At 34.1% G+C, this 27,772-nt stretch overlaps 1 protein-coding gene across 1 annotated transcript; it reads right to left on the reverse strand.

The window, feature by feature from the left end:
- Window positions 1-1,323: 1,323 nt before the first annotated feature.
- On the reverse strand, window positions 1,324-27,481 carry LOC121372545. The gene is made up of 3 exons (XM_041498936.1): window positions 27,134-27,481; window positions 9,535-9,642; window positions 1,324-2,976 (listed from the first exon to the last, which is right to left on the reverse strand). Exons 1-3 carry the CDS (start codon window positions 27,374-27,376, stop codon window positions 2,833-2,835), a joined length of 495 nt encoding a protein of 164 aa, XP_041354870.1. The 5' UTR covers window positions 27,377-27,481; the 3' UTR covers window positions 1,324-2,832.
- Window positions 27,482-27,772: the final 291 nt, after the last annotated feature.

Consider the following 27,772-nt stretch of genomic DNA (forward strand, 5'->3'; position numbering starts at 1 on the left):
GACTAGGAAGTGGACAGTCGAAGAAGTCGAGAGATCGGCGAGTTGTTCAACTTAGGCGGGACAGTAGGTATTCTGACATTTGCAATAAGGATTATGCATTGCAGATTGTGTATAATTATATGCACACGGGTTAGGGGCAAATGGAATGTGCACCTTAAACTCAGCGACCTAACCACTATGCCACTATGTTAATAATCGTTAACAAGAACCAGTCATCTGTTTTGGCGCCGAAATGATACATTACTAAAAAATATCTGTACAATTAAAAATTTTTTTCGTAAAAACCCCCAAAAACATAATTAATCCAAATTCAGCATTACGTACATCAATATTGTATTTCTACTGATGAATCAAAGTGATAAAGCCAAACAATACTTTCTTACTGTAAAGATACGTGGTCCTTTAAAACTATTTTATTATACTTCTGTTTGAAACTTAAAACGTCTTTGCTTAAAATATTCATGTCGTACAACTGGTGTGGTTTGCTTTGGTTTGTTCATGGGGGGGGGGGGGGGGGGGGGGGGGGGGTTAGCTCAGTCGGTTGAGTGCTCGCTTGAGGTGCTTACGTCGCAGGATCGAATCACCTCGGTGGATCCTTTCAACTGACTGGGGGGTTTTCTCGTTCGAACTGGACAAAGGCCGTAGTATGTGTTTTCCCGTCTGTGGGAAAGTGCATAATTATATAGGATCCCTTGCTGCATTTGGAAAAATGTGGCGGGTTTCCTCTGATAACTACGAGTCATAATTACCAAATGTTTGACATCCAATAGACGATGATTAATTAATCAATTTGCCCAAATAGTGTCGTTAAACAAAACAAACTTTATTTTGGTTTGTTCTAACGTGTACTATCAAGCTCAATATTGTGTGTTCATGCAATGGCGTAGCCAGGATTTTACATTGGGGATGGGTTGGGAGGCAACCACGTTGTCTATGAATCGTAATACAAAGTTTGTTTCGTTTAATGACACCATTAGAGCACACTGATTTATTAATCATCGGCTACTGGATGTCAAAGATTGGGTAATTCTGACATATAGTCTTAATAAGGAAACCCACTACATATTTTTTCATTAGTTGCAAGGAATCTTTTATATGCACCATCCCACATACAGGATAACACATGCCACGGCCTTTAATATACCAGTCGGTGTGCACTGGCTGGAATGAGAAATAGCCCAATGGGCCCACCGACAGGGATCGATATTAGAACCGACCGCCCATCAAGCGAGCGCTTTACCACTGGGCTACGTCCCGCCCCTGAGTCATAATACGGGGTCAGTGAATGAATGAATTAATTAATGAATGAATGAATTAATGAAAGGCACCCCACCACGAAAAAAATACATTGACTATTGGGTGTCAAACTATGGTAAATTAATACGGGATGAAAGGAAAATATAAAAAAATGGTGGGGACAAAAAAAGGTATGATTGGGATATGGCCCCCATGGCCCCTCTATGGCTACGGCAGTGTTTTGGTGTTACCATTTTACTCACGCTATGATCTTAATGATATTGTATTTTTGTAAGCACTGTTTAGAAATGCTTCCAATTGAATCTTCAGGACATGAAACAATTCAAAAGACTTCCAATGATCACGAACATGAAATTTTAACTTCTCTACAGGTAACAATTACAAATGTCGCTGTGCAAAACCAAGAAATACATTGGCATGACTAGATGTAAAAAAGATTACTACTTGAAGCAAGAAACTAAAGGCGTCGCCACACTATACGAGTCCCTAGTGCGAGAATAACCGATTGTGACAGACAACATTACGATTTCATTGGCTATTCGCGTAAGAGGCACTCGTATTGTGTGACGTCGCCTTTAATTATATTCAGAAATATTAGAGATAATTGTAAGAGGACCATATACCTTTATCTTAAATGAAAAAAAATGACAGTGGCTTTTCTTGTACTAACCTAATGACAAGGTGCATAAAAATTCACGAATTTGTGGCCAAAATCCAATGACACATTAATTAATATTAATATATTTCTGCATATTAACATACTAACAAGGAAAAAAGTGTAAACTTAATTTTATAATTTTACATGATAGCCAATTAATAGACTATATCACAAAAATACTTGTAAATCGCCTGTACTACAATAGTATTATTAATTATCGTGGGTTCGTATTTTCGATCTAATGATCTTTTCTTGGCATCTTGTAAAATCAACTTTGATTTTCTATTTTAGATATGTTATATGTGATACTTTCACATCCTATATTTTAAAACTGACCGATGAGAGATATAGAACCTAGATATAAATACGTTTACCCTTTGTCAAATTGTTCAAATGACGGGCAGTTCGAGAAATAACCAAGTAGAGGGTGGGGGATGGATAAAGGCAACGCAATGGTGTTTTTAATGTGTTTTTTCATCTTTTCTTTAAAAATAAAATATAATAAAAAATAAAATTAATCCAAATTATATAATGTTATTAATATGTCTGAACTTCGAAAAGAAATTCCCTCCTAAACATCCCCCACCTCCATATGATCATCTCAGTCCTAAAGCGACTCCCTTGTTCAGGGTGAACGTGTTTATGCAACACCTGAGGTATATAACAGATTCAGTAGAGGTAAAACGTGTTTCGTTTCGGTTACAACGTAATTTATACTTAATATTTGGTTCCCCATTATGTTTCTAATATCACTACTAAGCTACTGTTCAGATGGCATACAAAACAATACGTGGATTAGTTGAGATCACTGGACACTGTTTTACAGTAAACCAGTTTGACAAATTGTCTTCGTCCGAATTGATGGTGTTAGAAGCGAATACAGGTGTAAAAGAAGTAGGCGGAGTCCGGGCCACACGTCATGGAGGCGAGTGGTCGAGGTTGATCACGTGACACAGCCTGATATGTTCGGTAAGAATCGTTGCGAGTTGATCTTTTTCCTGCTTTAACTGACAAATCTCGATACGAAGTTCATTGTTCTCACTTTCGAGTTTACCTGTGACCTGAAAATAAAACAAAGTAAAGATTAGCGAAAAAGAGTGACATATTACAACTACGTAACTGAAGTAACTATCATTAGACACTTAAAAAACACCCAGCCCAACCTCCCCCCAAACAAACCCCTGCAAGCTACACACATTATAACAATAGAAAATGTGTTCCTTTTAAATCAATGCAAAAAATACAGGAAGCTTTTAAGGTATTAATTAAAACGTACATGGTATTATTTTAATTGGAACGTAAGCATATTTGGTTTAGAAATATTAATCTGCATATATTATGTTCAATTTATTCTTTCAAGCTAAACTGATTTCAATTTAAATAAAAGAGGTGAATATGAATCTAAAATTAAATCAATAAAATACCAAACAGTTTAGTGTATGGACATATTCATAATGAAATCCTGTTTAAATTAACAAACAAACAACGTGAGATTGTATAAGGTTATATCTTTCAACAAGAAAAGTATTAAGACGAATTTGTATATAATTACACACAAACATGTTTATTTGTATATTAAAACAATTAATACACGCTTGTAAAACACAACAATATTTACGTGTAAAAAAAAATATGCGTAACACAATCCTGTTATTTTTTTGGGAAAAAATGCTGGATGCCAATTGAAAAATTCATTCCACTCGTATAGGTAACATTTACAAAACGAAAACCTCAGGAGGATATCCAAGTTTTTGTGTGTGGGGTTTTTTTTTTACACAAGATGTGAGAAAAACAGGAAGCTGCACCCATATTAATTTTTATTATAAAAATGTGAAAAGAATCTGTCTGTGATACGGTCAAAACAAATTTGTTTTGTTTAACGACACCACTAGAGCACACTAATTAATTAATCATCGCTATTGGATGTCAAACATTTGGTAATTGTGACACGTAGTCATCAGAGGAAACCCGTTACATTTTCCCCTTAGGAGCAAGCGATCTTTTATAATACACTTTCCCAGGACAGGAAAGCACATACCACGGCCTCTAAGTGATTTGGTCAAGTGCACAGCTCAGGACAGTGGGAGTGGAGATTTACAAGACACACATACAAACTTTATGAAAATATTTATGAAATTATTCTATTTCATCAAACAGGGAGATATAAAACAATTATCAAGCAAGCTTGACTACAACTTTCTTGATTCATGCAACTGAAATAAATTATACTGACAAAGCTAATGGAATTAAAACTGAATAATTTCTATTATTATTACTAGATCTTAATAATAATAATAATAATAGTAGTAGTAGTAGTAGTAGTAGTAGTAGTAGTAGTAGTAGTAGTAGTAGTAGTAGTAGTAATAGTAATAATAGTAATAAATACTAATATTAAATAATATTAATAATTAGTTATTATTAATACTATTATTATTATTATTATTACTACATGTACATTGTATTATTTTTGCAGTTATAATTAGTACTAGTTACTATATTAATTTTGAAAATCCAGAACGTCTCTTGATGCATGTTTTTGGGACAAATAAAAGTTTCTGCTATGCACTGAGATAATCTGCTTTAAACACTAATGTTATTACATTCGGCCATCTTTGTTTACAAGGAGTGGGACGTAGCCCAGTGGTAAAACTCTCGGCTGATGATTTATGATCGATCCCCGTCAAATGGACCCATTGGGCTATTTCTTGTTCTAGCCAGTGCACCGCGACTGGTATACCAAAGGCCGTGGTATGTGTTATCCTGTCTGTGGGATGGTGCATATAAAAGATCCCTTACTACTAATGACTATATGTCAGAACTACCAAATGTTTAACATCCAATAGCTGAAGCTAAAATAAATCAATGTGCTTTAGTGGTGTCGTTAAACAAAACAAACAAACTTTGTTTACATTACACAGTTACTGTCCATCGTTAATATTAAACAACTGTTAAACCAAACAAACAAACTTTGTTTACATTACACAGTTACTGTCCATCGTTAATATTAAACAACTGTTAAACCAAACAAACAAACTTTGTTTACATTACACAGTTACTGTCCATCGTTAATATTAAACAACTGTTAAACCAAACAAACAAACTTTGTTTACATTACACAGTTACTGTCCATCGTTAATATTAAACAACTGTTAAAACTGGGTGGTGACGTAGCCCAATCGTAAAGCGTTAGGGTTGACCGCTGTCGGTGGACCCATTCGGCTAGCTATTTCACGTTTCAGCCAATGCTCTACAGCTGGTGTAAAAAGCAAAGACCGTGGTATGTTCTGTGGGATGGTGCGTATAAAATATACCTAATCGAAAATCCTAACCCTTGGAGTGGCGGCAGCAGGTTTCTTCTCATTATCTGTGTGCTTGTTAGCCATATGTCCGACGCCATATGTTTTGAATGCGTCGTTAAATAAAGCATTCCTTTCCTTATTTTCAATTATTAAAACTATAAACATTAATAGCAGCAACTACGTGTTATTGGAGAAATGATTCTATGTAAATATAGCATTAATATTTTCATTATTCACTGTCATAATTATTGACATTGAAAGAAATTCACATTTACATTCTCCACAAATTATGCGAAAACTATTAAATGTGTGTACATTGTAGAACTGAAACATAATTACATTATTTGAAATGCCAATGAAATATATGCTTACGGCCAGTAAAGTATATAACTGAACATTAAAATATTTGTTTACACATTTTAATGCGAGATTCGTATCAGGCTAGATAAAAGTAATTTGTGATAACAGCCAGGTGAAACAATGACACGAGTGATAATGATCATATAGATTAGTTTAAACAATAAAGATAATAATGACACCTACAGTTGAATCGGTGATTAAGAGTCATCGGAGGGAGTAACAAAAATGACCCCTTAACACGGCTGCTTAAAATAGATCAAATGTGTATTGTACTAAACAGATATAAAGTTAGCTAAGTAGTAAGATGTATTCCTATATAATAATTTTTTTAAATGTTGGTATGGAGGAATCTTCAAACAATTGCATCAGTAAAATGTGTAATGTATTAGACAAACAGAAACACTGGTATACTGGAAACTAAAAAACCAGTTGCATAGATAAAATGTGTATTATATTAGACAAATAGATACAATGGTATACTGGATTGTTTAAACAGTTGCATAGGTAAAATGTGTATTGTACTAGACAAAGAGAAAAACTGGTATACTGGAAACTTAAAACAGTTGCATAGTTAAAATGTCTATTGTATTAGACAAATAGAGACGATGGTATGCTCAAATGAGCTAGTAAACTGGACCCATATTCACAAAAAGGTGTAAATTTACGTCTACGACTAGCACTTACGTCTGCCGTAGATTTACGTTTACGTGTAAGAAGCACCTTATTCTCAAAGACGGCCGTAAATGTAAACGTAACTTAGTTGGACGTAAATCTACGATTTAACACTCTCACTGGAGTAATTAATAAAAACACATTAAAAACGATGGCTACCGGGTAAATAATAAATGCGCAAAACGCAATTTTGTTTGTCGTCTGCTAACAATAACATCGCGAACAGTGAACCATGGCATTTTGGTATTGGTGGGGATCCGCGTTTTGGTACGAACTTGAGGACATTTCTTAAAAAGGAAAAGATAACTCAGGAGAAATTGGCTGAGTCGAAAACATCCGTTCGATCACCAACAAAAATTTGTTCAATCCGTGGGCGTTCGCCATCGCAAACTGCTTCATTTATTGGAAATGCTGCTAGTTTCCGTAAATAATAGTAAATAACGGCGATCGTGCTTGATTTATTATATGTACACAACTTACGTGCAGCGTTAGTTGCAACCTGAGGCACACTTATATTTACGTCCAACTTTGCACGTAACTTACGTTTTCGTTGTTTCGTGAATATCTCTTCAATCGTAGATTTACGTTTACGTGTAAAACTAGGCTTACGATGTTTTGTGAATATGGGTCCTGGTCTAGAAGTGGCAGCCAAGTGAGCTAGTTTTGATTTAGTAAACTGGTCTAGGATTGGCAGCCAAGTGAGCTAGTTTTGATTTAGTAAACTGGTCTAGAATTGGCAGCCAAGTGAGCTAGTTTTGATTTAGTAAACTGGTCTAGAATTGGCAGCCAAGTGAGCTAGTTTTGATTTAGTAAACTGGTCTAGGATTGGCAGCCAAGTGAGCAAGTTTTGATTTAGTAAACTGGTCTAGGATTGGCAGCCAAGTGAGCTAGTTTTGATTTTGTAAACTGGTCTAGGATTGGCAGCCAAGTGAGCTAGTTTTGATTTAGTAAACTGGTCTAGGATTGGCAGCCAAGTGAGCTAGTTTTGATTTAGTAAACTGGTCTAGAATTGGCAGCCAAGTGAGCTAGTTTTGATTTAGTAAACTGGTCTAGGATTGGCAGCCAAGTGAGCTAGTTTTGATTTAGTAAACTGGTCTAGGATTGGCAGCCAAGTGAGCTAGTTTTGATTTAGTAAACTGGTCTAGGATTGGCAGCCAAGTGAGCTAGTTTTTATTTAGTAAACTGGTCTAGAATTGGCAGCCAAGTGAGCTAGTTTTGATTTAGTAAACTGGTCTAGGATTGGCAGCCAAGTGAGCTAGTTTTTATTTAGTAAACTGGTCTAGAATTGGCAGCCAAGTGAGCTAGTTTTGATTTAGTAAACTGATCTAGGATTGGCAGCCAAGTGAGCTAGTTTTGATTTAGTAAACTGGTCTAGGATTGGCAGCCAAGTGAGCTAGTTTTGATTTAGTAAACTGGTCTAGGATTGGCAGTCCTCTTTGTGGCGATTCAAGAAGGATGTAATATCCAGTAAAGTATCTCATGAGTGGCTGTCCTCCTGTTGACGAGGCTGTAGATATAGATTCATGAAATCAACCACTATTTTCCCAGATGCCAATTCGACTCTGCATTGGGCAGAGATACAATATTGATCGCAGATAACAGTTTTATCGTCCAGTATTATATAAATAGAAACATTGGTATACTGGAATCTTAAAACAGTTGCATAGGTAAAAGTATACCGTCCCATCATCCTATAAAAATGTGTTGTTGTTTTTTTGTAAATAATATCAGTTTGGTTTGACGTAAGAAGCAAAATAAAAGTGGTTTGGAAATATCAAAACTATAAAAAAAACCCAGTTTTTGTGTGCAATTTAGAAAGTAATCGTCTCATAAATAAATAACTTGTAGTAAATTCCATAGTACGAAAAAAAAGCGTTCCCTGCGAGAAGGACTATAGACAAATAGAAAGACTTCTTCACACAGTCGCAGTAGGTTCTCAAAACAGTTGAATAGGTAAACTGTGTTCTGCATTAGACAAATAGAAAGACTGGTTTGATGGAATATAAAAAGTTGTTTAGATAAAATGTTCATTGTATTAGATAAACAGAAATACCGTTTTGTTGATTATCTTTGAAACTGTGATCACAGCCACACCCTATGCATATATACCCAGGTATAACGTTACCCACAATGTCGTCCAACGGCAAAACTTAGCATATGTATCTCACTATTTGGTCGAAAGTATAGTAATATATGTTTGTACGTAACTACGTTATTATTTTATTAATGCCCAGGTTATGTTTTAAGTGGCGCACTATCAGGGTACACTGGCAATGTTCACATAGACGAGGGGGATCGTTCTTTAAAATAAATGAATATGTTAAATGTGTTTGGTCGACGCGAGCACAACACAAAAACCAACTCATTATTTCTGCACTGCCTGTAGGAGGACTTCCACTCTACCAGGACTAGCTTGACAGAATGAAGCTTGTTCGCAATCGTAGCGTTCCAATTATCTTGTCAAGTCAAAACCGTCTTATATCAGTGCTTAAGCAATAATATTTTCATGGCAATGAACCAGTACTTAATCAGACAGAGTTTGACTTTGCTCACTTTTCTCAACATAGATAAAACAAAGAGTTAGCAGGCTGTGTTAAGAACAGAACTACCTCCCCATGACCCCCACCCAGACGAAAGATCACCGTACCTTGACTAGAACCACCTGGCCACAACCCTCACCCTGACTAGATAGACACCACCTGGCCATGACCCCCCACCCAGACGAAAGATCACCTTATCTTGACTAGGTCCACCTGACCACGACCCCCACCCAGACGAAAGATCACCTTACCTTGACTAGAACCACCTGGCCACAACCCTCACCCTGAGGAAAGGTCACCTTACCGTGACTGGATAGAAACCACTTGACCATGACCCCCACCCAGACGAAATATCACCTTATCTAGACTAGGTCCACCTGACCACGACCCCCATCCAGATGAAAGATCACCATACCGTGACTAGATAGAAACCACCTGACCATGGCCTCCACCCAGACGAAAGATCACCTTATCTTGACTAGGTCCACCTGACCACGACCCCCATCCAGATGAAAGATCACCTTACCTTGACTAGGTCCACCTGACCACGACCCCCACCCTGAGAAAAGGTCACCTTACCGTGACTAGATCGAAACCATCTGACCATGACCCCCACCCAGATGATAGGTCACCTTACCTTGACTAGGTCCACCTGACCACGACCCCCACCCTGAGGAAAGGTCACCTTACCTTGACTAGATCGAAACCATCTGACCATGACCCCCACCCAGATGATAGGTCACCTTACCTTGACTAGATCGTCTGCTCCAGATCGTTTCTTCTCTCGAAACTTCCTCGCCGCTCGTCTGTTCTGTTCTCGTCTTTTGTCGAGTTTTGCCAATTCTTCTGGGCGAGGCTGAATCACAAGATAAATTATTGTTAAGAGAGTCACTGCATCTAGCAACAGTGTCATAGCGAGGGGGGCACTGGGTCCATGCCCCATCAAACCTTTTTTTGTGTTTTTTTTTATTAAATGTTATAAAATCATGCATACATAGTGTGGGCACCCTGCCCCCGAAATATAAGTTGCCTCCAATATAAAATCCTAGCTACGCCAGTGTCTAGCAAATGTACTGATAGAGATTTGCTATATTTACTCGCAGCTACATCTGAACGCTGCAACCAAAATGTAGTAGGACCTTTCCTTTAACGTGAGATCATTTTTCAAATTAAGAGTCCATGAAATATTTGTGAGGATTCTAAACACAAGTATGAAGAAGTTAACACAAGGCATGTATACACGCACAAATAATATACACTCAAATACACAAAGCCCAAATTATATAGTGTAAAGATTCATATATACACAAGTATTATATGTACGTGAAACGTTTCTTAAATATGTAGACTTCACTACCCAATGATGAACGTTCATTACATATAATGCAATATAAAATATATATTTAGTTAAAAAATTAAAACATAAAATAAAACAAATAAGTGTTTAAAATGGCTACGGACGTTAATAATAGCAGATTACTGATACATTTTCTCGTAAAAACAGAAAACTGTTTATTGTCGCTTTTGACATATATTGTCAAGACTAGTAAGGACCACTGTTATCAGTTGTCGTTATCTAATGCCATAGGGCAGGCTGGCTGTTTAATTAGCAACCAGAATAGTATAGAAGAACTATCATGTTTCATAGGCTGACTTTATTATAGTTAGTAGATCAATCATTAAACAATGAATGGATGGATGGATGGATGGATGAATGAATGAATGGATGAATGAATGAATGAATGAATGAATGGATGAATGGATGAATGAATGAATGAATGAATGAATGAATGAATGGATGAATGGATGGATGGATGAATGAATGGGTGGATGTTTAACAACTCCCCAGCACAAAAGAAAGTCACTGGTTAAATTAATAAAACGTAAAAAAGTAATAATAGTTCAGTATGATTATATATATAACACCGGCCTCGGTGGCGTCGTGGTTAGGCCATCGGTATACAGACTGGTAGGTACTGGGTTCGGATCCCAGACGAGGCATGGGATTTTTAATCCAAACCCTGAGTAAGTGCTCCGCAATGCTCAATGGGTAGGTGTAAACCACTTGCACCGACCAGTGATCCATAACTGGTTAAAAAAAGACCATGGTTTGTGCTATCCTGCCTGTGGGAAGCGCAAATAAAAGATCTCTTGTATAAAAGATGCCTGTCGTAAAAGAGTAGCCTATGTGACGACAGCGGGTTTCCTCTAAAAAACAGTGTCAGATTGATCATATGTTTAACGTCCAATAGCCGATGATAAGATAAAAAATCAATGTGCTCAGTGGCGTCGTTAAATAAAACAAACTTTACTTTTTATATATATAACACGCTGTATTACTAATCATGACCTAAACTATATCATTGTTATGGGTTTCTTACGATTATAACATGTTTTCGACCAATGTAGCATTTTTCAATCATTAATATTACAAAATACTTGCATTTTCTTCTTTAGAATATGAATATCTGTAATACTGAAAGCATTTCTTATGATCCTAATGTTTGTAGCAATTCAACATAGATGTTTGCTTATAATAATTTCGTAATTAAGAATGTATGTTTCTTTTCAACGACCACACAACTAGTGAACTGACAAAAAGATAGACGGACAGACGAATACATTCGCGAAGGTCGCACAGAAACCACATCAATAGATCTACAAATTAATTTTATTCAACCAACATATATTAACATAAAGAGGGTTGCCATTAGTGACTGTAAATGAATGAGTAATTAGATCCACCATGACACGACTCTTGCTTTCTCGTGGAGGTTAAGTGCAGTGACATTTAAATATGGTTTTATTTTAGTCTAGTTATGTTAACAATTACTCCTCCCAACTCCACGACTAGTAATCTAGAACGCGTTAACTGGTAGGTGTTGCCACGTCTGGCCTCTATGTGGATATCGGTATCCAATGAAAGCTGATTTGGAATTACTGAATATATTAATGTACTAGCACAGCAGACAGACACAAAATCAATATTGTTTTGAAAACACTGCTGTACATACATTCTTGTGACATTCACCTAGCATTCATAACTTAGATCTTTCGACGTAGAAACAAGAAATGATATTTTAAAATCTATAAATGAGTACTGTTTTAAAACATTTCTTACTATTGAAATACAACAATCTATATAAATTTTATACTTGTTTATTTGAGGATAATTTTTAAAGATCGATATATTTTAACAGTACTACAAATATCAGTTGTAATTAACATTAAATAAGGAAAATTCGCACCACACTTTGTGTATACTTTTTTAATTTTTAAATGCTTACTAAATAATTATTTTTTTAATAATAAAATTTCTTTGTCTGATAAAAAAAATGAAACAATATATAGAAACTAAAATTATTATTAAGCATATATTTGTATGAAATAAAACATGCATAACGCGAATAAGTAGTAAATATTTATATTTTAAAGAAATTTGGCAGACATTTTAAGAGTAATATCAATAGTCTGTCTCATCAAATGCAAATGATATTTCAAATAACTGACGTGTGTTCAGGAGGGCGAGCGGTCGCAGTCACTATCTAGGATAGTACATAATGGTACCAGTCAAATTATTTACGAGACATGGCCCTCATGAACACGCCACTGATTTCTATTAGTAGTGCGTATACATGTAGTAGTATTTGTTGAAGTTGTCGTCATGGTAGCTGAAGTTGTCATGGTAGTGATAGTAGTAGTAGTAGTAGTAGTAGTAGTAGTTGTAGTAGTAGTAGTAGTAATAGTAGTAGTAGTAAAAATTGTTGTCCTGGTAGTGGTAGTAGTAGTAGTAATTCTTGGGCAGGCGATATACAAAAATAAAATAGCACGTCATGAAATATTTTAAAGACATTATTTAAATATGCATATACAAAAGTTCACTATCAATTAAAAATAAATAAAATAAATATTTTAAAATACATTTTATTCAAAACATTTTATAGAAGTTACTAGCTGAGAAATTTACATTTACAAATATAATGTTTGTAGCGAAATAAAACACTTGATCGGATATCCGAAACTAAACAGGATGTCATCTGAATAGTAATATATAATTTTGTGATGAATATTAACAAGGCGAAGTGTATGTTGATTGTGAACAAGTTTAAGAAGCCCCATGTTATATATTAACTGAATATGAATAAGGCGACCGTGACGGTGATGAATACTAATGAAGAGCATTGTGCTCATTAATAATATTTCGAACTGTAATGATTATTAATAAGTTGTTTAAGGTTGAGTTTTTTAAGCTTTATTTTTTCCAGTCCCTCATATACAAACACAGACCATGGGCGTACATGGGGGGGGGGGGGGGGGGGGGGGGGGGGGGGGGGGGGGGGGGGTTCGATGGGTTCGACCGAACCCCCCCTGAAATCGCTTTTTTTTTAAATTTAATATATCTGACATTGATATCTGACATTATTATATAGAAATATATGCCCAATATCTCTGCAATCTATTTTGGAACCCCCCTTTTCAAAATCCTATGTACGTCCATGCAGACCATGACTAGGAGTATACATGAGTTGTTGAACATTTTAGGGTTGAATATTAAATAGGTTCGGAAGTAACTGGAGGTAGGTAACAAATGTTATACTTTCTGATAATCATTTTCACAAGCAACTTTTGCTTTCCATCAAATGCTAATCAGTATTTCAGATATACCAAACAATCTTGATTTTCAGAAGTGATATTATAGATTATTTGCTTTTATTCACGTTTGTCTCGTCTTTCATGTTGCTATTAGAAACCGTACACAACAAGTACAATTTAAGAGTCTAATTTTGAACTAATTTCTAGAACGGCTTCTCAGTTTATAGCATTTGCTTCCATCTTGAAATCTGAGAAGCAAATATTACTTCACACTCCACGAAATAAATTTCGAACCTTGATAGTAACGAAAGGCCGTGTGCTGAATATTAACGAAGCGACATAGTATGACTATAATGAGTCTTATGCTGAATACTAATGGCATACCGTTTACTGAATATTAAAAACGTTATCTACGTTGTCTAGTAATGAAAATTACTGTACTAAATATTGCTGAAAAACCCTTAGAGGACTATTGATAAGACTTGTGTTGAATATTAATGAAGATCTTTTGGTGAATATTAATGAGAAACTGAGCTATTAATTCAGTTAGTTAATATAATTCCTGTCGGATTTACCGAGCACATACTACTAGCATTTAATCTAAACAACAAAACTCAGATAGTACTAACAAAATCACATCTCTGTCTACAGAGTTCAAATACAGCTGAAGCTAGTGTATGACTCACATGCAAAATAACACTTGGTTGCAATTTCTTTGGAAATGTTCCATGTTCTTTGTAGCCATCACGAGTTGTCTGGATATGTCTGCCAAACACGTCGTTAAAATATTTCAGAATGGTTTGAACAAAATTAACCTTCTAGCATTACAATCTAAGTTAAGCTAAAAAAAAAAAAAATAGAAAAAAAAAAAAAAAAAAAAATTCACTCTGAAACCCCCCAGAACCCCACCGTCTGCTAAAAAGAAGCATTCCTGAATTTGGACTATGACCTGTGCTTTAGTTAAAAGCAGGTGTCTTCATTATACCCAACACCTGTACAGGATGGTAGTATGATATAACCATCATGCATGCCACTTATATTCACCCACGGTTCAAACACGATTTCACAGTCATTCAACCATGAGCTTACGCTGTTTTCTAGTAACCATTAAAAATGTCACTTGATTTATGTGGGTATGAAAATATGTAATATCATTATCTTGTACAGAAGAGAAAGGAGCAGAAGAGAACAAAACAGAAAGAACAAAACAGAACTTTATTAAACGGAAGCCGTTGATGAACATGAAACATGAAAATCATATATAATAACGACATTTTACTTAGAGATGGAATAAAATAAATTTTCTCTCAAAATTTAAACGATAAAAATTAAGTTTTTCAGTTTTTGTCTTGAAAACTATAATCTTTGTCCTGGCGTGTGTATGTATGTAGACAGAGAGGAGGCTGCATCACTTCATATCTCTCATCTCGTAAAGTAATACTTTAGCGAGTTAAGTAACCGGTGAGCTCGCTCTTGGGTTTATCGCCCTTCCCGCCTCATAAAACTAACGCGTATTCAACCAGCGTTCATAGAAGACAGATGATGGAGAAGAAAAACATTTTACTTTAAGAAACGATGCTTAACATATTCATCGAAAGCGGAAAAGGGGTAGGGTCCCTACCAACAGCACTAATCAATATGCATCCCCAAAGATGAAAGGCTAATTAATAAAACATCATACCCAAACAATTGTTGGAATCTTCCAACGCCTATGTTACATCGAATTTCGAAAGAATCTTAGTTGCTAAAACACAAATCTCAATAAATATCAAAACATTAAATGAACTATTTATGCGTATACTGTTTTATATTTAAAACATGTTACGGTAACACAATGTTTTGTAAACAGGAAAACGCAGAATTTGTGTTTATTTTTTTGAGCGGGAACAAACGGAAGTCGTGCTAGCGCTGCAAACTCGGGATAGTCGCTATAATTACTTCCGGTATTCTTCAACATTTTTAAATATGAACAAAGATATGGATATATTTCAATATATATACATTGGCGTTGCCATGGGGGCCATGCCCTCCACCCAACCCTCTTTTGCCCTCACAAACTTTACTTAATTCTGTCCCCTCTAACATGACTCAAGGATAGTGTGGTTGTCCCCCAAATATGGGTGGTCCACCAGTATAAAATCCTGGCTACGCCAATTCATACATATCTATTTTAAGACAGGTTTCTTTTATTAATTTGAACTGCCTTTATTTTATGTTTATGTTTGAAAATATTTTGCTGTTAATTTAGAAAATTGGCTAAATATGTTTAGTGTGCTTTTGTTCATTTGATTTAAGAACGATTTTGGCGATTTTGATATCTTAGTTAACGTTATAGTTACAGTATTTATAAACACTTTTATTAGAAAATTAGCTAAATATGTTTATTGTGCTTTTGTTCATTTAATTTAAGAAAGAGTTTGGTGATTTTGACATTTTGGTTAACGTTAAAGATGATTTACGTATTATGCAAAAGTGTCCCAAGTAATCCTTTACACAAGCGGTTCTGTAATCATCGTGTTTATTTAATTTCAATCTGTTTTATACCAGTGTAAATGTATATTTCATATACCATAATTAGTTATACCCCCTGTAACAGTGCGTTGTCCCTTTCGTTCTTATCTACTTTTAATTATCTATATTGATTTATATACATGCATATTAAAGATAATAGATCTATAATAAAACAATGATATTTAAATGTGACTATTTCAAACATAATAATAATGTTCCTTTTTTGGTTTGATAGGTTATATTTTATGTCGTTTAGACTTCTTTCTACATAATGTTTTTTTTTCATTAAAAATAAAACTACATTTCTTTCTTCAAATTACATTTGCACTCCCTATATGCGGAACGGGTAAAGAATTGTGCTAATAAAAGGTGGCACCTAAAACATCGATGATAAAAGAAAACAAGTGTACAGTATATATGTATTTAAAAAATAATTTAAAGAAATAACTATCCTTTTACATGTTTCAATCTTATCTTCAGAAAGGAACTGCTAAGTAACTGCTAAATATGACGTCATACATATATATATATAAATGCTTCATACGTACAAAAGTATTAAAAGGTAAGATCCGGTTTGGGGATTACAAACATTAGGATGACAACACACACCTGGTTTATACAGACACTAACACACTATAATACATAACTATAGTCCCCAATAAGGTTCCGTATATCGTAAACATGTTACAGTTCAGGATAGGTCTTTAATGTTTCTAGTAAATGTGCAGCGTGACAGTTCTATATAATAATAATAAATTATCTTATGTTGATGAGAATACATTGAGCCTTCATCTGGCTTATGATATTGGTGTAGGCAATTAGGTGTGTGTATGGGGTGTGTGGGGGTGTGGGGGGAGGGGAGGGGTTGAAAATGGACAGAATTTTGAAATTAGCAATTAGTAAAAGAAATTAGTAGGATTAAAAAAAAGAAGTTACAAGCCAAAAATAAAATGAATTGACTGCTCGGCCGAATATTTATATAATTTGGAGCATTTTAGGACAGTCCAGAAATAAATAAGAGAAAGAAGAGAGGATCGGACTATTTAATAATATTATATAAAAAAAGAAGTATTTCGACATAAAATTTTGAACGGAGGTCTAAAAGTTCAAGCAATTATTTGCGATGGTATACGATTTGTATGCGAGGGAGTCATTACAAACTCCTAGAAAGACTTTTTTGTTGGTGGTCACCAATTGTTCGCCTGAGTATTACGAATTCATTATGTCATGTATACAGGTTTTATGCACTTGTTACAATAAACCGGCCTCGGTTGCGTCGTGGTTAGGCCATCGGTCTACAGGCTGGTAGGTACTGGGTTCGGATCCCAGTCGAGGCATGGGCTTTTTAATCCAGATACAGACTCCAACCCCTGAGTGAGTGCTCCGCAAGGCTCATTGGGTAGGTGTAAACCACTTGCACCAACCAGTGATCCATAACTGGTTCAACAAAGGCCATGGTTTGTACTATCCTGCCTGTGGGAAGCGCAAATAAAAGAACTCTTGCTGCTAATCGGAAAGAGTAGCCCATGTAGTGGCGACAGCGGGTTTCCTCTCAAACTCTGTGTGGTCCTTAACCATATGTCTGACACCATATAACCGTAAATAAAAATGTGTTGAGTGCGTCGATTAGAAGCAAGGGATATATTATATGCACCATCCCACAGACAGGGTAGTACATACCACGGCCTTTGGTATACCAGTCGTGATGCACTGGCTAGAACGAGAAATAGCCCAATGGGCCCACCGATGGGGATGGATCCAACAACAACAGCTGAGCAATGAAAACTTTAAAATATCATCCATCAATTAGTAATACCAATCCAAAACATGGTACCCTTTTTTAAAAATCAGCCATTTTATTTAAGGGACTACTTTCACCACCAATATATGGTGTAACATATTAAAACATATACTTTTTATAATAGGTATTAGTAAAACCTAATTTAAAACACCATAGTTAATATTTTAACTATTATATTAAAATAACAGTTGTTATTAACTTTATAAACCTCATCTAAAAACCACGTGATTTTGGTCATATGTCAAATCGTTATTTGGTCATACTATTAAGGACAATCGGCCTATCGATCGCACGCCAGAATGGGACATCATCTTTGGCACACTTGTTAGAATACATTTAAAAAAAATGCAGTTTAGTACTTTAATTGATACTTACAAGAAACCCTCTATGAATACTTGACCAGAACAGCCGAGAAACACCGGGACCGGAAGTTGTGGTGCAAACATATAGTTCTTTGTAAATCTATCTCTCCATAGGGTCACTGTGTGTGTTTAGTATTTTTTGAAGTGCATATTTATATTTTTGTTCCAGCCTTTAATTGGGATATTGGAATTCATCAGTAAATTTACAACAGTTATATAAGTGGAGTAATAATACAACTATAAGGTGAAGGTCACACCGATGAACATCGAAGTAAATAAAGTGTTTATCCTTCTACATCAGTGTATTATTTGCAATCGTTGTAGTATTTATTAGCAATACAATCATGACATAAATTCCATTGCAGAATGTAGCCTAGTAATTGCCGATCGTGTGTTGGTCTTTTTTTGGTTACCCACAAATCGTAGGCATGATTGCGGCTATAAATAACAAGATGGTGCTTTATATTTATAGCACATGTGACTAAATGTGTAGCGTGATGTCGCAAATAGGTTTCAGTTGATGTTTTACCAATACTTATATATGAACATTTATTTTCATATATAGATATATTTGTCCCATTGTAGACATATCTGTGTACTGTATGAGGCCATATTTACACTAATTCAGCTCCATTTTTTTCTTCTATTTATGAAGTCATTTAATTGTTTTATTTTGAATATGCCTTTTATATGGTGTCTCTGTGTATAGATTGTATCTAGGATACCCCGTATCTAGGGTAACCATTCTTCCAAATGTATGTTTATTTTCAATCTCTCAACTCAAAATCATTATATGTTGGTCGCTTTACAATGACCGTAAGAACACTTTCCGTCACGTTCACACTTGTTATGTTCGGTTGCAACGCATTGTCTTTTAAATCCTTTAATACTTTACTTAAGTATTTAGGTATCCATGTCGGGGGACTTATGGTACACATGTCCAGTTGGCGTATACCTGTATTATACAACACCTTAGACGTGTTTGCGGGAATCAGTCTCTATAAAAACATTTTTCTCCTGCAGCTAAAATTAAAATCTTATTGATTGTCCAAATTAAAATTCACAGAAAATGTATTCACATTAATAAAAAAAAAATACAAAAAATCAACTCCATTCCAGTTTTCAAAGTCCTTTTTTATTCGCCTTGGCTTATTTTCACACAAACGATCGTCTGTCACAATTCGCCTTTACAAAATAAGAGTAAAAATGCTTTTGCTTGGCGACACTTATCATTTGCATATAACAAAGTTCAAACTGTTTTCGTAATATTTCAACCAATAGAACGAGCCATCTACAAAAAATTAGTTTGCGTGTGACAGCATTTGCATATACCAAAGTTCAAAATATGTTTTAATAATATTTCAACCAAAAGAGTCATCTAATTACACATGCGCATTTATTCACAGCAGTTCCCTTGAGATATTTACAGCACGATACGTCTGTTACAAACCATGCAGTGTGCGGAGCTGTAGTTAGTGTGGTAGGAGTGTCAACTACCCACTATCCAGTAAATTCCCCAAACGTTTTAAAAAAATTATTAAATATTATTTTTAGTTCTACATATAAAAATGTTCTCGGAAATGGCATTTTACTACTTAAGTAATAGTTAGAGGACGAGAAACAATACTTTATTGGCGTATAAAGGTAGTGTCGCACGAGACAAAGGCGAGGCGTTAGCCGAGCGTTTTCTCGTGCGACATTACCTTTATACGCCGATAAAGTATTGTTCTCGTCCTCTAACTGTCTTAGAGCAGAGCCAAAATCTCGTGCAGCAATACCGCTTATAAAGTGAATGTCTGAAGTACTTTATCGGGATATAAATGTACTTCACGTGACCAAATATGAAGCTCCCATTGGACTAGAAATTCAACTGTGCTCTAACTCTCCATACTGGTAATATCCCGAGAAATAGAAACTAGTCTCTGAGTTTTAATATATCCCGATACCAGAACAGCCCTAACACACACTGTTAAAACTACACCAAAGTGCATTTGCACGTGCGACACGAACAACTAAAACAGACAAGGACAAATTCAACAAAATGTGAGGCTCACGACGTCTCGTCCACGTTATTTTCGTTTCATTATTTACTACTTTCTAGTTATTGATCTTATTTGCCATAGAACTAATATAATAATTAACTCGCCTACAGTGAGGTATAAGTGAGTTATACCCACACTTACTCGGTGTATCGGTGAATATCTCAACAGTTGTGGTCGTGAGAACATCATCGGCTTCGCCTCGGAGGCCCCACGACCAAAATTGTAGGGATATTCACCAGTACACCTCGTAAAGTGTGGGTATAACTATTACACACCCAAATCAATAAAATTTGACAAACGATGCATATATATATATATATATGATAAACAATTAAATGTGTTGAGAACGTAGGCATAATGCATTTTAAAGATATTTACCAATATTACATAATTCTTTTCTGTTTTGAACAGACTATAATTGCACGAGTATAAACATATGATTTGCGCCAATAGTATTTCTTAATATATGTTGAACGTAGTTGCATGTGCAATGGGCTTTTCAAAATAAAGTGATATTCATCCTGTCATTCTGAGTACACATCTGACATTTTCATTGCGACCTTTCAATACTGATAGAATCTATCAACGTTGTGAGGTATAGATAAGGCAATTCCAAGCCGAGGGACAAAACGTTTTTTGTGAGGGCCGAGGTTTGTTCCGAGGGTTGTAATTGCCTTATCTATACCTCACAACGGTGATTGATTATTTTTCTAGCCTATTCAGTAACAAAACATTAATTTTGTAAGCTACGTACGGTTTGTTTATTGTTGAACAATTCGTAAACATTTCACCTATAAACAATGAAACTCATTTAATCATACGCTGACAAATATAGTCCAACTTATGCAACGACATAAAAATGCAACAACTTAACCATAAATAAAAAGTTGAAAATATCAATTTGTTTAAATATTTTTAAAACAATGATACAACGTGAAATGGCAAACAGAATTTTGAAAACCAATCGTCGTAAAAGGTGTTATGACGTCACGCGTATGTAGAAATCGTCTATCCCTCGGGTCAGACAGATTTATCTAGCCCTAGGGTCAGACAGATTTTTCTAGCACCGTGCAAAAGCTGGATAACCCTGTCCAGTGGGCAAGAACATACCTATATCTAACTAACGAGAAAACACATGGAATTTTGTGATAGGAGCAGTATAACAATCTGTAAAAGATATTCTAAGATAGTACTGCAAGCAAAACGTATCTATTAAATGCTTATATACATTACAAAAATTTATACAAACATCCCGCTTTTCCCTGTTTAAAAAAACCCCCAGTATCTGGAAGGACCTTTGAGCGAATTACTTAAAATTTCGTTTGGTCTTTGTAAGAAATAATAAATTCGTACGTAGGAAATAATTTTAGACAAAAATCAATATTGAAATTCTACAAAATATTACGATGTCGATAAATGTATTGGTGATAGATATCTTTATATTCTAAGGATGGAAATGTAAGTAAATTGTAACTTTAAAGGGACATTCATTCCTGAGTTTGCTGCAATTTTTAAGATGTTATCGACTAACAGAGACTTTTTTAACGATTGTAATTACATATGAAATATATGTTTCTGCATAAAATATTAGTGGCTGTATATTAAACGTGTTTCTGATCCTTTTAATATTTGTACTAGGTTAAATTTCATTTTATTTTCTACAATATTTTTTTTTCGTACGTACGAAATTATTTGAAGACAAAATCCAGTTTGGGCTTCTTACAAATATTAAGACGACCAGAAACACATTGAAGATACATACAGACACTGATATTCTAAACAAGAAAATATATTTAATATGTAAGTATAATCGTAGAAAATTATATTTTATTAGTCGGAAATATCTTACAATGCAGCAAACTCAAAAATGTCCCTTTAATAATGCAAAACTATTTACAAACTTAGAGCAACGTCGGTTTCGAAACGTTTGTCAAACTATATGATTCGCTGATGTGGCCTGTTATAGGCTATTCCGCTTAATACATGTTCATGTATAAATGCTGTGCAATACACAGCCATGCACTTTTATCTGGATCTACGAAAAGGTGCTCCAAAAGCTCAAGTTGTTGGAGATATGGGATGGACACCAGTGAGTGTAAGACAATCGACAGCAGAATACTCAAACCTAATTTTAATAGGCTGAATTTTAGAATTTGTAAATGGTCAAACAATACATCAGGTTTACGTTGTAAAAACTGGTATTTTAGATTTCACAGAACATTTAATGCTCTGGATTTTAATAATACAATGAATATTTTTTATAATCCAAGTTCAATAACAGAAACGGAAAGAAAAACATTAGATGGTTTCAAAATTAAATGGACACGTTTTGGAACGTGACACGTCTAACTAGAACAAATGAAAGGAATAAACTCTGTAATTATAGAACATTAAAACATCGTTTTACCACTGAACTTTATGTCACTACGCCTATGCCTAAGTCGTATCGACGTGCGCTATCAATGTTTCATAGTGGTACGGGACCTTTAAGGTTTGAAAAGGGTACAGGACCGTAACTAGCGGGAGGAGGAGGGGGCGGCGGGGGGGGGGGGGGGGGGGGAATTACTATGTACATTGTGTTATGGTCGAAAAAATTCGAATTTTTTTTCGAAACTTAAAGAAAATTCTCTTCTTAACCGTTTAAGGATTTTTAGACTGTTAAACACTCAGTTGGCCCTCCAAACAAAAAATCCTAGTTACGGCCCTGTGGTAGATATGAAAATTTAGAGATTTCACAAAAGAACATGTTTTAACTTTCTTAATTATATAGAATATGAAGAACATGTTATTATTAACTATTCTCTTTATGATGACATTAGAGTAGATATGATAACCTTTTACATAAAGAAACAAATGTCATTACTTTTAAGACATCCGGATATTGTTAACACTACAGCCAAAAGTTGCCATCTTATACATATATTATGGTTTTTATTTTAATTTGTTGTTTTTTAAAAATACAATACTCTTAAATATTTATGATGGTCTTTTAATAGTTCTAAAGTGCCTCATAACTCCACATGAGTGTCCTGTATACTATTATTGCTGTATTATTACTGTTGAACGCTTATTTTATTTTAATCTGTACACACGGTGAGATGTAAATAAATTGGTCTGTCTGTGTTTTGTTAGGATAGTCTCTTTAAAACAACAAAAACTTGAACTTATATGACGACGCTTAAAATTCATCGCACCCCATTGTATTGTTTTTGATATTAATCTTGACTTATACCTTTCCATTAAGTGTTTATAATATACTTTTCTGTTCAAGAAACGTTTAATCAATCAAGAGGTAAGTGTACTTGCGTTTGTTTTTATTTTAAAAGCTGTATCCTTTGTATCGGTGTACGGCACTTCTAAAACACACCAAATCTAATTCAGAAAGTCTTCTATCCACGTTATACATTACATTTATCACCTTAGTTATTAGAATACACATTGTTTTTTGGTTTTGTTTCATAATTTCAAATTATATTGTATATTAATGTATTTTGTTCAGTAAAATTATGTTGTGATATATCTTACGTAAATTTACTTTGTACTCGATGTATTGTTTTCTTATTTTCCCCCGTCACGTTATATTTTATTATATTGCTTTTAAAATTGTTTTGTTGAATTACATTATTTATTATGTCTCTTTCGTCAAATTGTATTGTATATTGTTTGTTTATCAAATTCCATCGTAGGCATGTTTCGTTTGTTAATTTACTGTATACATTATGTTTCATCATTTAACATGATTTCGTCAAATGATACGTGACACCATTACTTCTTTGCACATAGGGACAGTGATTTGTATATTGTTCAATACATAGAGGATATTTCATGCTGTTTATCAAATATGATTTATATCTCATCGAGTGAAGTTTGCAATCATATCTCACGAGTCACGCTTGCGCGACGAGTTTGATATGATTGCAAACTTCACTCGATGAGATATAAATCATATTTGACAAAAAATACGAAATTTTCTATTTATTATAATTACCTTTATTTTTAAAATGCCAGCAGAAAACTAGTTCCGGCTTTCTTACTGTGAAGATAACACTTTCTACAGTGACGATAACACATTTTAGAGTGAAATAGTGACATTTTCACTCTAAAATGTGTTATCGTCACTGAGTGACACTTTTATTTCACTGATATTCTAAGATATTTCACTAAATGTTATATAATAAATCGTATTATACTGGTTTTGTTCACCAGCTTACACTAGGTTATTTCGTTTCTTTAATAAAATGACATCATAGATTGTGATTTCTTTGACAAATTATAGTGTACGTTATTTGTGTCTGTTAATAAATTATATCGTTTGATATCTTGTTCATCAATTTACACTATTCATTACGTTTCTTTTGACAAATTAGATTTTTGTACATTAGGTTTCTTTCTTCAACATTAATTTATACATAGCTTTGTTTTTATTGTGTTAGTTTTTGTTTATTACATTACTCTGTACATTGTTTTAGATGGTATATCATGGGTGTGTTTTTTTCAATATTTTTGTATATTGTTTTTCTTTAATGTTGTATAGAACAGAACCGCGAATGTGTGGTAAATTCTTTTGTTTTTTAAATGACAACACAGTTAAATATGTTTTCAGTCAAAGCCTACATGTATATAATTATCCTACGTTACAGATTTATTTACCAAGTTTACGAAGAATAGAAATATACAAATTCTGTAACAAAATACATTCATGTTCAACGAGAGAGAGAGAGAGAGAGAGAGAGAGAGAGAGAGAGAGAGAGAGAGAGAGAGAGAGAGAGAGAGAGAGAGAGAGAGAGAGAGAGGAAAATGGACAAAAAAGTAAAAAATAAATTTAAAAATTATTTTTAAAAAATTAATAGTTTCTACTAGCAGACTTTTTGTCCTAAATACGTTAAGAAAGAATGAAAAGGAAGACTACTAAAAAACCAACCCGTTTATCCCAACAAATAGAATCATAAAACGGAAAACTGAAGCAAATGTGTGTATCAAAATCACCCTCCGTAAGAACTATTATGTGCATGATCATTAAACCTGCTTGTCGTGTGCACTGTGCATATAATCAGCGCACCTCTGTAACACTTCTTTGACACCCAATAGCCGATGTATTTTTCGTGCTGGGGTGTCGTTAAACATTCATTCATTCATTCATTCATTCATTCTGTAACACTTCAGTGAAATCGTTGAGTTTTCTTTTCATCACTCTATTGGAACAGATTATTGAAGCGAAGCTCAACGGTTCAATGAAGACCACCCAATGATAAAAGGGGAATGTTAAATAAAAGTGTTTGAGAACCTTTGCTCTGGTTGTTGTTAACTGTGTTTTTATTATGTACTGAGAGACGTTTTGTCCAATTTACATAAAAATAATAACAATAACAAGATACTATTTTTATTTATATAGCAACTAGTAAGTCGTTTTATCAAAAAGAGTACAATTTTCTTTTTGTTTATTTTGTAATTTTACCATGTTGTGTCTATTAGGTTGGTAAATTGAAAGATGATCTGAACTGGTTTAATAACGAAACATTGCAATTGCATATAATGATTACATTTTACAAGTGTGTACGCTTCATGGAAATAAAAAGCAAACAAACAAACAATAAAACCCTTAATGTTTAGTATTTTTATAATTTATATTTAACTATGCATCGTATATCAATTTCTTACAATCACCAAATCAGTCTATCATATTTAATGATTCAGAGCAGAATTCAGATAAAATTATTTTAAGAAATCACATTAAAAAGATAACAAAATTATGTTAAGAAATTAAATAGAAGTTAAAATGAACCCATGGGCTGATATAGAGGTATGAAATAACCAACATGTTTATAAACTGTTTACATATGTGTTAATATACGTTAACCTATTTCGAAATTTTGGTTTAGGAGGCATCCGAGTAAAAAGGTCAAGAATGTAAAATAATGTAAAATTAACGTTTTAAGAAAAATGTGCTAAGAACAAAATCAACAATGGCATTGCTTCGCCCAATTTGACCGTTTCTTCTTGAATAACGTAAAACAACGCTTTAATTTAAAAAAATAAAAACCTGATTTAAAACAAAACAAAAAACAACAACAACAAAATACCTAACACCCCAAAAAACAACAACAACAACAACAACAACCCAACAACAACCCCACAAAAACAAACCAACAACAAAAAGAAAAAACAAAACAAAAACAAAAACAAAACAAAACAAAACAAAACAAAACAAAACAAAACAAAACCAAGAACAAAAAACAAACAAAAGCAAAATAAGTAATATTCTAATAGTTATAATTTTATCCTGCTAACATTTTTAAATTATTATTATCGTAATATTACCAACTATAGCCTATGTAATTAATGATGGACCGAATCCTATTATTAATTGTTATAGCTAACAAACTCTACGACCAAGTAACTGAGACAAATAAAAATTAATCCTCATTGTGTGATGAATTCTGTCTATTACATAAATTAAAACACATCTATTGCATGAAAATAATTAGATTTTTTTTATTTTTTTATTTCTAAACTAATAAGAAAAAAGCTAATTATTTAATAAGCTGCGTATGTTCGTGTAATACATATATAAAAATACTGGTCTACTCATTTATTTATAATTATAAAATTCTTTTAATGTCATTTGTAAATTCATTTAATGAACATTTTCTGAATGACATAGCTGTAAATACAAACAATTTGTTATTAGCATGCGCGTGCATTTGTTTTTAAATGATATCCCCCGAAAACCATAGCGACATCAAAACATTACTACCTTATAAGAATGAAAATTAATTTTAAAATATTTTCATTGATATTATAGTAATGTGTCAAACGTATTTTTGCGTATGTATATAAGTAACGAAAATTAATACATTAAAATAAATACCTTTTAAAATAATAAATTTAAAAAAACAAATACCCATGACATAAGCATAACACTTATTGCATATTATATTACACTACATGCATATTGGTGCAAACATTTCCTATTACTGATTGTGTTGAGTATGTATACGATTAGGGCCAGACGGTGTCGAGTTGCACGCGACTAGGTACCTCGTTTTTGACCGGGGCTTTGAACTCCACCTGAAGCTCATCCTTCCCCTCGGAGAGCCTCCGAGTTTGAATCCGACATTTGAGTTCCTCCTTCAACAGCGGCGTCAAACGACCACTAAAGTAGGAATTGAAAGTCGCTTTGATCAGTATGTCATCTCCGGTGTCAAACACTTCTTGTATGAACACTTCGTCCAAAACACCATTCTCCGCTTTCGAATCTGGCGTAGCAGCCATTTTACGCATTCGGGTTTGTGGAAGCGAACAGCTGATGTGTTGTCATTTGCCGACGAAACCACGCCTCGGAGAAAAGCGTTATCCACCAAAATAGACGAAAAAAGTAGTTCCAGCGAATTAGGAGGTGTATGCATTTAGTTGTTTGTTTTTCAAATTCTATATCTTACGTTATCTTTGTCAAAAATAAAACTGATAGCATGCTAATACAATTTGGAAAGAAGGGTATTTTGATCATGAATATGTAAATTTCGTGACGTCATTTTTTTTTCGTTTTCAATTATCAAATTAAAAAAAACAAATCACGAAACTGATTATTTCACAATTTATTACAAAATCGTAAAATAATTTTATATCTGTATCAAAGTATTTATTATTTATCTTAATGTACGCATTACTTTTGATCAA

This window comes from Gigantopelta aegis, chromosome 4 (assembly GCF_016097555.1).
Source record: "Gigantopelta aegis isolate Gae_Host chromosome 4, Gae_host_genome, whole genome shotgun sequence".
Lineage (NCBI taxonomy): Eukaryota > Metazoa > Mollusca > Gastropoda > Neomphalida > Peltospiridae > Gigantopelta > Gigantopelta aegis.